The sequence below is a fragment of the Mizuhopecten yessoensis genome, unplaced genomic scaffold (genome assembly GCF_002113885.1).
Source record: "Mizuhopecten yessoensis strain PY_sf001 unplaced genomic scaffold, ASM211388v2 scaffold295, whole genome shotgun sequence".
Classification (NCBI taxonomy): domain Eukaryota; kingdom Metazoa; phylum Mollusca; class Bivalvia; order Pectinida; family Pectinidae; genus Mizuhopecten; species Mizuhopecten yessoensis.
The window spans coordinates 6,205-19,877 of NW_018403475.1; the positions used below are offsets into that span (position 1 = coordinate 6,205).

The window sequence follows — 13,673 nt, forward strand, 5'->3', positions numbered from 1 at the left end:
AAGGTACAATAAGGTAAACAACACAGTTTATCAATCATAGTAGCAAAGGTACAATAAGGTAACCAGCATAGTTTATCAATCATAGTAGCAAAGGTAAAATAAGGTAAACAGCACAGTTTATCAATTATAGTAGCAAAGGTAAAATAAGGCAACCGGCACATTTTATCAATCAAAGTAGCAAAGGTACAATAAGGTAACCAGCACAGTTTATCAATCATAGTAGCAAAGGTAAAATAAGGTAAACAGCACAGTTTATCAATACTAGTAGCAAAGGTAAACAGCACAGTTTATCAATCATAGTAGCAAAGGAAAAATCAGGTAAATAGCACGGTTTAGGTAGTTACATTACATATATGCCTTTCGTCTATTATTACTATAATATTCGGATCTCTTTAAAAGAAACCAGACCAAAGTTATAAATAGAAATACCAAACATTTCATTACGAGATGGAATGGGCTATTAGCTTACAACAATCACAAGGACATGTTGATAGCCACGTTAACAGTAGTTATATCGTCCACACAGCTCGTAGTTATCGCCCGTCTACCGCTCTCTCTGCCTTTGTCGTTGTAAGGTAAACGCGACTTTAATTAAAGACACGAGACACGTGAGATGTTACTTGACACAAGCAGGTTCTATCTTAATTCGGCGATATTAATAGCGGAGATTTGCCCATTCCTTGGCTCCCGTCTGTTCGTTAAAAGCCCAATTGGAGTTTTGTTTTCCTTTCAGCTGCTTTTCATACAATTGTCTTACACCAGTAGGGCCAATGTTCTATGGAGTTTATATATATACTCTCTACAAGTCAGGATAGGTTAATAACACATGGTTGTGTTGTTGTCCTGTCAACATAAATTAACATTTCCTCTGATGAATCGATGAAGATACGTCCCTTGATAGCGACTAAAGAAGTCCCCATGGCTCCGAGACCGTGTAACAGTTTGTATAGTTTGACCTATCCTGGCTTGTACAGGGTAATATTTACATTATACATTTTACTGTAGGGACACAACAGTCTTCGTTTCTTGGAGGTTAATTCTTGTTTCACTAAGACGAAGTTGTACCTTTATTTTGATATATTTATTTATTTTCTACATATTTATTTATTTTCTGTTTCAGAAAATTTTCGGCGAATTAGACACCGACAAAAACAACAAAATATCGAAAAATGAATTTTCGAAAGCGATGTCACGAGTTCCCAGAGTCGACTTCAAGTAAGATTGTAACGTTTCTATTTCAAGTAATGCCTTTAGGATTAAAATAATACAAACTAAAGTAATGCCTTCTCATCTATCGTTTATGAACTCTGTCGGGCTATCTGTCTGCGTCAGGCAAGAGCTTGCATACTGTCAAGTTCAAGTAGGGGTATGTTTTTGACAACTTTACGGAAGGGCTGAAAATCTCTCTAAAACAAGAAGGATGTGTTATATACGTTAATAGAGAAAGGGGTTTTAAGCTGTCTTCAAATATTGCTATGTCATATGTATATGTACTTCATGTAGGAGCTTGTAATGTGTCCCAATGAAATAACGGGCTTGCGCACAGTCTATCAACCTTATATAAGGACAGGTTTGATATCTATCACAGTCTATCTACCTTAGGTAAGGACATGTTTGATATCTATCACAGTCTATCTTCCTTAGGTAAGGACAGGTTTGATATTTATCACAGTCTATCAACCTTAAGTAAGGACAGGTTTGATATCTATCACAGCCTATCTACCTTAAGTAAGGACAGGTTTGATATCTTTCACAGTCTATCTTCCTTAGGTAAGGACAGGTTTGTTATCTATCACAGTCTATCTACCTGAGGTAAGGACAGGTTTGATAACTATCACAGTCTATCTACCTTAGGTAAGGTCAGGTTTGATATCTATCACAGTCTACCAACCTTAGGTAAGGACAGGTTTGATATCTATAACTGTCTATCAACCTTAGATAAGGACAGGTTCGATATATATCACAGTCTATCAACCTTAGGTAAGGACAGGTTTGATATCTATCACAGTCTATCAACCTTAGATAAGGACAGGTTTGATATATATCACAGTCTATCAACCTTAGGTAAGGACAGGTTTGATATCTATCACAGTCTATCTACCTGAGGTAAGGACAGGTTTGATATCTATTCCAGTCTATCTACCTTAGGTAAGGACAGGTTTGATATCTATCACAGTCTATCAACCTTAGGTAAGGACAGGTTTGATATATATCACAGTCTATCTACCTTAGGTAAGGACAGGTTTGATATCTATCACAGTCTATCTACCTTAGGTAAGGACAGGTTTGATATCTATCACAGTCTATCTACCTTAGGTAAGGACAGGTTTGATATCTATCACAGTCTATCTACCTTAGGTAAGGACAGGTTTGATATCTATCACAGTCTATCTACCTTAGGTAAGGACAGGTTTGATATCTATCACAGTCTATCTACCTTAGGTAAGGACAGGTTTGATATCTATCACAGTCTATCTACCTTAGGTAAGGACAGGTTTGATATCTATCACAGTCTATCTACCTTAGGTAAGGACAGGTTTGATATCTATCACAGTCTATCTACCTTAGGTAAGGACAGGTTTGATATCTATCACAGTCTATCTACCTTAGGTAAGGACAGGTTTGATATCTATCACAGTCTATCTACCTGAGGTAAGGACAGGTTTGATATCTATTCCAGTCTATCTACCTTAGGTATAGACAGGTTTGATATCTATCACAGTCTATCAACCTTAGGTAAGGACAGGTTTGATATCTATCACAGTCCATCAACCTTAAGTAAGGACAGGTTTGATATCTATCACAGCCTATCTACCTTAAGTAAGGACAGGTTTGATATCTATCACAGTCTATCTACCTTAGGTAAGGACAGGTTTGATATCTATCACAGTCTATCTACCTTAGGTAAGGACAGGTTTGATATCTATCACAGGTAGGGTACGCATATATGTACATTAACTAAAAGCTTTGACATTGACTGTTTCAAGTAAAGGCTTGTATTCTGTGTGTTTCAAGCATGAATTTGACCTCTATTAATCTCAAGTAAGAAATGGGAATCTGTCTTTTTCAAGGAAGAGTTTTTACTGTCTGTTTTGGGCAAAAGCTTCTTATCTGTCAACTTAAAGTGAGGTCCTGCAATCTGCTTTATTCAAGCAAGTGCTCCGAGATTCCAATCTGCCTGTTTCAAGCAAGTGCTCCAAGATTCCAATCTGCCTGTTTCAAGCAAGGGCTCCAAGATTCCAATCTGCCTGTTTCAAGCAAGGGCTCCAAGATTCCAATCTGCTTATTTCAAGAAAAAGCTTGCAGTCAGTTTATATTATGAACGAGCTTTTCTTCTGTTCACTAAGTAATAACTTGCTGCCTGTTTACTTCAAGGACTCACACAACTAAATCATTTACTATGTAATTTATTACGAAGCTTTTGATCTAAAAGCTTTAATATTTGAAGTTCGACACTAGTGACAACTGTCTAGATTCATAGATACATACCTGACAAAGGCTTCAAATGGCATTTTATTTGCGTGTTTAGAGGCATATCAGAGCGTTACAGGCGTCTGCTGTAGACAACCGGAAGTTTACAAGCCAAACCGGTGTAGTTGGACGGGAACACCGCCTGACTTTTGACCCCATATAAATCTGCCATCATTTCTTAAAATCTACTAAAAGTTTACGTTTTTCTAAAGTTAAATATCTGTAGATTTTATTCAATGTAAAATATGTCAACAATTACCCATTGAAATTACTCAGAGGCACTGTATTTAACCGGATTTTTTTTAGGTAGGGATAACAATCGATTAAGTTGCGTGAGTCCTTCAAGTAGGGGTGTGCATTATACCTATTTCAAGTAAAACCTCATGATTTGACCACTCAAATATTTATTAATTATGAGCTTTTATACTCGCAACTTCACAATAAGTACTTCGTAATAGCTTGGGGGCTATTTACCTTACATAAGGGGTTATACTATGTGTGTCAGGGTGGGTATAGTAAGTGTATGTGAGGGTGTATAAACTAGACATGTCAGTAGATCTTTATGTCTACCTGTATATAAACTAGACATGTCAGTAGACGTTTATGTCTAACTGTATATAAACTAGACATGTCAGTAGACGTTTATGTCTACATGTATATAAACTAGACATGTCAGCAGACGTTTATGTCTACCTGTATATAAACTAGACATGTCAGTAGATGTTTATATCTACCTATATACAAACCAGACATGTCAGTAGACGTTTTTGTCTACCTGTATATAAACTAGACACGTAAGTAGACGTTTATGTCTACTTGTATATAAACAAGACATGTCACTAGATGTTTATGTCTACCTGTATATAAACTAGACATGTCAGTAGATGTTTATGTATACATGTATATAAACCAGACATGTCAGTAGATGTTTGTGTCTACCTGTATATAAACTAGACACTTCATTAGATGTCTGTGTCCACCTGTATATAAACTAGACATTTCAGTAGATGTTTGTGTGTACCTGTATATAAACTTGACATTTAAGTAGATGTTTATGTTTACCTGTATATACACCAGACATGTCAGTAGATGTTTGTGCCAACCGGTATATAAACTAGACATGTCAGTAGATGTTTATGTTCACCTGTATATAAACAAGACATATCAGTAGATGTTTATGTCTAAATGTATATAAACCAGACATGTCAGTAGACGTTTATGTCTACCTGTATACAAACTAGACGCTTCATTAGATGTTTGTGCCAACCGGTATATAAACTAGACATGTCAGTAGATGTTTATGTTCACCTGTATATAAACTAGACACTTCATTACATGTTTGTGTCTACCTGTATATAAACTAGACATGTCATTAGATGTTTGTGCCCACCTATATATAAACTAGACATGTCAGTAGATGTATGTGTCTACCTGTATATAACCTGTATATAAACTAGACATGTCCGTAGATGTTTATGTTCACCTGTATATAAACTAGACACTCCATTAGATGTTTGTGCCCACCTATATATAATCTAGACATGTCAGTAGATGTATGTGTCTACCTGTATATAACCTGTATATAAACTAGACACTTAATTACATGTTTGTGTCTACCTGTATATAAACTAGACATGTCAGTAGATGTTTGTGTCTCCCTGTATATATACTAGACATGTCATTAGATGTTTGTGCCCACCTTTATATAAACTAGACATTTAGGTAGATGTTTATGTTTACCTGTATATACACCAGACAGGTCAGTAGATGTTTATGTCTACCTGTATATAAACTAGACATGTCAGTAGATGTGTATGTCTACTTGCATACAAACTAGACACTTCATTAGATGTTTGTGCCAACCTGTATATAAAGTAGACATGTCAGTAGATGTTTATGTTAACCTGTATATAAACTAGACATGTCAGTAGATGTTTGTGTTAACCTGTATATAAACAAGACATGTCAGTAGATGTTTATGTTCACCTGTATATTAACAAGACATGTCAGTAGATGTTTATGTTTACCTGTATATAAACTAGACACTTCATTAGATGTTTGTGTCTACCTGTATTTAAACTAGACATGTCAGTAGATGTTTGTGCCCATCTGTATATAAACTAGACATTTCAGTAGATGTTTGTGTTCAGTAGATGTTTGTGTCTACCTGTATATAAACTAGACACTTCATTAGATGTTTATGTTCACCTGTATATTAACTAGACATTTTAGTAGATGTTTATGTTTACCTGTATATACACCAGGCATGTCACTAGATGTTTGTGTCTACCTGTATATAAACTAGACATGTCAGTAAACGTTTATTCTACCTGTATATAAACTATACACTTCATTAGATGTTTGTGCCCACCTGTAAATAAACTAGACATGTCAGTAGATGTTTAAATCTACCTGTAAATAAACTAGACATGTCAGTAGATGTTTGTGCCCACCTGTATATAAACTAGACATGTCAGTAGATGTTTGTGTTAACCTGTATATAAACTAGACATGTCAGTAGATGTTTGTGTTAACCTGTATATAAACTAGACATGTCAGTAGATGTTTACCTGTATATAAGCTAGCCATGTCAATAGATGTTTATGTTAACCTGTATATAAACTAGACATTTCAGTAGATGTTTATGTTTACCTGTATATAAGCTAGCCATGTCAATAGATGTTTATGTTAACCTGTATACAAACTAGACATTTCAGTAGATGTTTATGTTTACCTGTATATAAGCTAGCCATGTCAATAGATGTTTATGTTAACCTGTATATAAACTAGACATTTCAGTAGATTTTTATATCTACATGTATATAAACTAGACATGTCAGTAGATGTTTATATCTACATGTATATAAACTAGATATTTTAGTAGATGTTTATGTCTACCTGTATATAAACTAGACACTTCATTAGATGTTTGTGCCCACCTGTATATAAACTAGACACTTCATTAGATGTTTATGTCTACCTGTATATAAACTAGACACTTCATTAGATGTTTGTGCCCACCTGTATATAAACTAGACACTTCATTAGATGTTTAAATCTACCTGTAAATAAACTAGACATGTCAGTAGATGTTTATGTTCACCTGTATATAAACTAAACATGTCAGTAGATGTTTATCTCTACCTGTATATAAACTAGACATGTCAGTAGATGTTTATATCTACATGTATATAAACTAGATATTTTAGTAGATGTTTATGTCTACCTGCATATACACTAGACATTTCAGTAGATGTTTATGTCTACCTGTATACAAACTTATGTTAATCTGTATAATGTATAAACTAGACACTCCGGTTAATGTTTTTGTCTAACTGTATTATAATAGACTCAATGCCATTATATACTGTGTAATGAAAAGGCTAAATACTAAACTATGTGTTGTATCATGGATGAGGGGACATAACTCAAATAGTATTCCATGTTATTGAGGAATCGAGACGGTGTATGGGAAGGGAGCGTACTCTCCAATCCATTCTCGTTGTCACGTACATATGTACTCGTGATGTAAACATACGTAAACTTGACGTCGTCCTTGGTGTAAAGTTTAGGCAATGATAATATGTTGTCTGTCAAAGTTGTATCATTAAGATCAACACAAGTGTGTTATCTACAATTTCTTCTTCAAGTGAAGTTCGGCTATATTTTTAACTTGGTGTTGATTATGGCGACCAGAAAACATTGTCCCGACTGAAGAACACTATGCCCGTAATGCTTGTAAATGGTAGATATTGTCAGTATTGTTGAATATTTCAATAATTTCTTTCACTAGTTTTAATGCAGCTGATTAATTATTATTAAGCTCTGTACCGTTTACTCTTACGAGACTGGAAATAGCATCCCCTCATATCAAATTACATGCCTATTACCTAACAGAGACAGAACATTACCACATCGTGTTCCATCATCAATTCACTGATCATCATTAGTACTCAGCTTATCAAACCATTCAGGTGTTGGTTGATTGTTAACACTCGTTGTCTCGTCATCATTCTGATTACTCTAAGGGACAGATTTAAGCTAACAGGCTAAGTGACGTCACTGGTAACAAAAATAACAATTCCCTACAGTAAGGCTGGAGCAGGGAAGATTTGACATTGTTGTTGTATTTTGCGACGAAGACGATGCTTCCCAATGTCAACAAATATCAAGGGATGAAAACCTTATTATATGGGATATTCATTTCAATATAATAATTTCTGATACAGTGAACAGAAAAAAACGCCCCCCCCCCCTCAGTATTCTTTGAAAGGTGCATAATTTAAGCAAATAAGGTTTTGATGCAGTAGGTCAGTATAATGGTAGTCTTGTGTACGGCTGAAGAATGTGTGGGTAGTGTGTTTAAAGTGAGGTTGTTTATGTTGTTCATTTTCAGCACATCGTTTAATGCGTTTTGCATGTGACACGCCACCTAATGAAATTATTAACGATTTGTTTCCCCAGAGTGCTGGTTCTCAGACGCGCGTTTAAAAAGATGGATGCAGATGGTAGCGGCTTTCTGACGAGGGACGAAATCTTGAGAGCGGCGAGTGAAGACGCAGGATTAAATGTGACTGCAGAGAAAATCTCAGACATGTTGATAGCAGTCACCAACGACGCCGATAAAAAGGTTTTAAAAAGACGTATATGTATAATCCCTACATCAAAATAAAACATCATGAAGTTAGAGGCTGCTTCCCATACATGTACCACTTTGGCAAGACATGAACATAGCCTTATAGCTTGTATCAGAATTAACATAGCCTTATAGCTTGTATCAGAATTAGCATAGCCTTATACAATGTAGCTTGTATCAGAATTTACATAGCCTTATACAATGTAGCTTGTATCAGAATTTACATAGCCTTATACAATGTAGCTTGTATCAGAATTAACATAGCCTTATACAATGTAGCTTGTATCAGAATTTACATAGCCTTATACAATGTAGCTTGTATCAGAATTACCATAGCCTTATACAATGTAGCTTGTATCAGAATTACCATAGCCTTATACAATGTAGCTTGTATCAGAATTACCATAGCCTTATACAATGTAGCTTGTATCAGAATTACCATAGCCTTATACAATGTAGCTTGTATCAGAATTTACATAGCCTTATACAATGTAGCTTGTATCAGAATTTACATAGCCTTATACAATGTAGCTTGTATCAGAATTTACATAGCCTTATACAATGTAGCTTGTATCAGAATTTACATAGCCTTATACAATGTAGCTTGTATCAGAATTAACATAGCCTTATTGCTTGTACCAGAATTAACATAGCCTTATAGCTTGTATCAGAATTTACATAGCCTTATACAATGTAGCTTGTATCAGAATTAACATAGCCTTATTGCTTGTACCAGAATTAACATAGCCTTATAGCTTGTATCAGATTTAACATAGTCTTATACAATGTAGCTTGTATCAGAATTAACATAGCCTTATAGCTTGTATCAGAATTGACATAGCCTTATAGCTTGTATCAGAATTAACATAGCCTTATTGATTGTATCAGAATTAACATAGCCTTATTGCTTGTACCAGAATTAACATAGCCTTATAGCTTGTATCAGACTTAACATAGCCTTATAGCTTGTATCAGAATTAACATAGCCTTACACCTTGTATCAGAATTAACATAGCCTTATTGCTTGTATCAGAATGAACATAGCCTTATAGCTTGTATCAGAATTAACATAGCCTTATTGCTTGTATCAGAATTTACATAGCCTTATTGCTTGTATCAGAATGAACATAGCCTTATAGCTTGTATCAGAATTAGCATAGCCTTATAGCTTGTATCAGAATTTACATAGCCCTATACAATGTAGCTTGTATCAGAATTAGCATAGCCTTATACAATGTAGCTTGTATCAGAATTAACATAGCCTTATTGCTTGTATCAGAATGAACATAGCCTTATAGCTTGTATCAGATTTAACATAGCCTTATACAATGTAGCTTGTATCAGAATTTAAATAGCCTTATAGCTTGTATCAGAATTAACATAGCCTTATTGCTTGTATCAGAATTTACATAGCCTTATACAATGTAGCTTGTATCAGAATTAACAAAGCCTTATATAGCTTGGATCAGAATTACCATAGCTTTATAGCTTGTATCAGAATTAACATAGCCTTATTGCTTGTATCAGAATTATCATAGCCTTATAGCTTGTATCAGAATTAACATAGCCTGATATCTTGTATCAGAATTAACATAGCCTTATAGGTTGTATCAGAATTTAAATAGCCTTATAGCTTGTATCATAATTTACATAGCCCTATAGCTTGTATCAGAATTTACATCGCCTTATTGCTTGTATCAGAATTCACATAGCCTTATTGCTTGTATCAGAATTTAAATAGCCTTATATCTTGTATCAGAATTAACATAGCCTTATTGCTTGTATCAGAATTTACATAGCCGTATATATCTTGTATCAGAATTAACATAGCCTTATAGGTTGTATCAGAATTTAAATAGCCTTATAGCTTGTATCATAATTTACATAGCCCTATAGCTTGTATCAGAATTTACATCGCCTTATTGCTTGTATCAGAATTTACATAGCCTTATTGCTTGTATCAGAATTAACATAGCCTTATTCCTTGTATCAGAATTAACATAGCCTTATAGGTTGTATCAGAATTTAAATAGCCTTATAGCTTGTATCATAATTTACATAGCCCTATAGCTTGTATCAGAATTTACATCGCCTTATTGCTTGTATCAGAATTTACATAGCCTTATACAATGTAGCTGGTATCAGAATTTACATAGCCTTATACAATGCAGCTTGTATCAGAATTAACAAAGCCTTATATAGCTCGGATCAGAATTACCATAGCTTTATAGCTTGTATCAGAATTAACATAGCCTTATAGCTTGTATCAGAATTTAAATAGCCTTATAGCTTGTATCAGAATTTACATAGCCCTATAGCTTGTATCAGAATTTACATCGCCTTATTGCTTGTATCAGAATTTACATAGCCTTATTGCTTGTATCAGAATTTACATAGCCGTATATAGCTTGTATCAGAATTAACATAGCCTGATAGCTTGTATCAGAATTAACATAGCCTTATAGCTTGTATCAGAATTAGCATGCCTTATAGCTTGTATCAGAATTACCATAGCCTTTTATAGCTTGTATCAGAATTAACAAAGCCTTATATAGCTTGGATCAGAATTAACAAAGCCTTTTATAGCATGGATCAGAATTAGCATAGCCTTATATATAGCTTGTATCAGAATTAGCATAGCCTTATATAGCTTGTATCAGAATTAACATAGCCTTATATATATAGCTTGTATCAGAATTAGCATAGCCTTATAGCTTGTATCAAAATTATCAAAAAAATGCCGCAAGATGAATGTTGTTTGCGTACAGGCGGGGTTTTTATGACCAACACAGAGTTCTGAAGAGAATATTTAAGAAACGCAGTTGAACTGCTCTCTGTAATTTAGTGAACGTATAATAAAGGTTTCTATAAACAAAAAGAACCTTGTGTTTTAAACAAAGGTAGTTTCGAGTATGTGGCGCAAATAACAAATGATCTGGTACTTCTGATTTGAGTACTGTGTTTATCTGTGTAGTTGATCACCTTGCCAAATCATTTAGTTATTGAATTTAAAAAGTTGAATAAAGAACCGTTGCATCACATCTTGAAATGCCCCGGCTATTTGAAGGATAATGCATTACGCGATACACTATCGACACCATTGTCCGATTGAGAACACTTGCACTGGGTTAAGATAATACCTCCTTTCATATCAGACATCATAGTAAAATTAAAAAAAATGATAGGAAAGGGTGATAGTGAGATCTAAAAGTCAAACAAATATACTCGCTTATACATTCTACTATGAATAATAGTGATTTGGATGAATGGTTGTAGCTTTTAAAAAGAAAAACCAACATAGTTGTTGCACTGGTATGTTCTCCTAGATAAATGGTTATACGGCTCGGTGGATACTGAAAGAAGGCGTTGTTCTGTATCAATACAAACACTGGTATCAGTAAGTCGTCTCTTGTTTTTTTGGCTTTTCCCCTTACAAAATAAACGAGATCGAAGTACACATTCGTATGTACATGTAATACCACACATGTCCTTTACAGTCTACGCACTCAGAATCAAGACGTTACCTTTGTTATATCACCATAACCCTAACCCTAACCCTAACCTTTGTTATATCATCATAACCCTAACCCTAATCCTAACCTTTGTTATATCATCACGCTTTTCGGTTTTTATGATGGTTGTGTGACCAAATCTTGTCATTGAAGTTTAAACCAAAGGCATGGTCGCAGAATAGATTATAATTTAAAAGTGCGCTAAAAAATATGACGAGGCGAAAACATTTACATCATCACCACCCTTTACATCCTCGCGACCCTTTACATCATCACGACCCTTTACATCAGCATGACCATTTACATCATCACGACCCTTTACATCATCACCACCCTTTACATCATCACGACCCTTTACATTATCACCACCCTTTACATCAGCACCACTCTTTACATCATCACAAACCTTTACATCACCACGACCCTTTACATCATCACCACCTTTTACATCATCACCACCCTTTACATCAGCACCACCCCTTACAAAATCACCAACCTTTACATCCTCACCACCATTTACATCATCACCACCCTATACGTCATCAACACCCTTTACATCATCATCACCCTTTACATCATCACCAACCTTTACATCCTCACCACCATTTACATCATCACCACCCTATACGTCATCACCACCCTTTACATCACCACCACCATTTACAGAATCACCCCGTTACATCATCACGACCCTTTACATCATCACCACCCTTTACATCATCACCTCCCTTTACATCATCACCTCCCTTTACATTATCACCACCCTTTCCATCATCACCACCCTTTACATCATCACCACCCTTTACAGCATCAACACTCTTTCCATCATCACGACCCTTTACATCATCACCATCCTTTACAGCATCAACACCCTTTACATCATCCCCACTCTTTACATCATCACCACCCCTTACATCATCACCACCCTTTACATCATCCCCACCCTTTACATCATCACCACCCTTACCATCATCACCACCCTTTATAGCATCACCACCCTTTACATCATCACGACCCTTTACATTATCACCACCCTTTCCATCATCACCCCCCTTTACATCATCCCCACCCTTTACAGCATCAACACTCTTTCCATCATCAAGACCCTTTACATCATCACCACCCTTTACATTATCACCATCCTTTAAATTATCACCACCCTTTACATCATCACCACCCTTTACATCATCACCACCCTTTAATCATCACGACCCTTGACATCATCACCACCCTTAACATCATCACCACCCTTTACATCATCACCACCCTTTACATCATCACCACCCTTGACGTCATCACCAGCCTTTACATCATTATAACCCTTAACAACATCACCACCATTTATATCATCACAACCCTTTACACCATCACCATCTTTTACATCATCATGACAATTTACACCATCACCACCCTTTACATCATCATGACAATTTACATCATCACCTCCCTTTACATCATCACCTCCCTTTACATTATCACGACCCTTGACATCATCACCACCCTTAACATCATACCCCCCCTTTACATCCTCACCACCCTTTACATCATCACCACCCCTTTACATCATCACCACCCTTTACGTCATCACCACCCTTTACATCATCATGACAATTTACATCATCACCACCCTTTACATCATCACCACCCTTGACATCATCACGACCCTTTACATCACCATCCCCCTTTACATCATCACGGACCTTTACATCATCATGATCATTTACATCATCAAGACCCTTTACATCATCACCACCTTTTACATCATCACCACCCTTTACATCAGCACCACCCCTTACAAAATCACCAACCTTTACATCCTCACCACCATTTACATCATCACCACCCTATACGTCATCAACACCCTTTACATCATCATCACCCTTTACATCATCACCAACCTTTACATCCTCACCACCATTTACATCATCACCACCCTATACGTCATCACCACCCTTTACATCACCACCACCATTTACAGAATCACCCCGTTACATCATCACGACCCTTTACATCATCACCACCCTTTACATCATCACCTCCCTTTACATCATCAC

General features: G+C 35.7%; 1 protein-coding gene across 1 annotated transcript in view; it reads left to right on the forward strand.

Annotated features, from left to right (window-relative positions):
- Positions 1 to 1,120: 1,120 nt before the first annotated feature.
- The window catches only part of LOC110446121 (calmodulin-beta-like), a gene marked incomplete at its 5' end in the record, with an annotated part of 19,042 nt that continues 6,489 nt past the window's right edge, over positions 1,121 to 13,673 (forward strand). Inside the window, 2 exons of the mRNA XM_021491111.1 lie at positions 1,121 to 1,215; positions 7,936 to 8,101. Of these exons, the coding sequence (XP_021346786.1) occupies positions 1,121 to 1,215; positions 7,936 to 8,101 (261 nt within the window). The remainder of the gene's footprint in view (positions 1,216 to 7,935; positions 8,102 to 13,673) is intronic.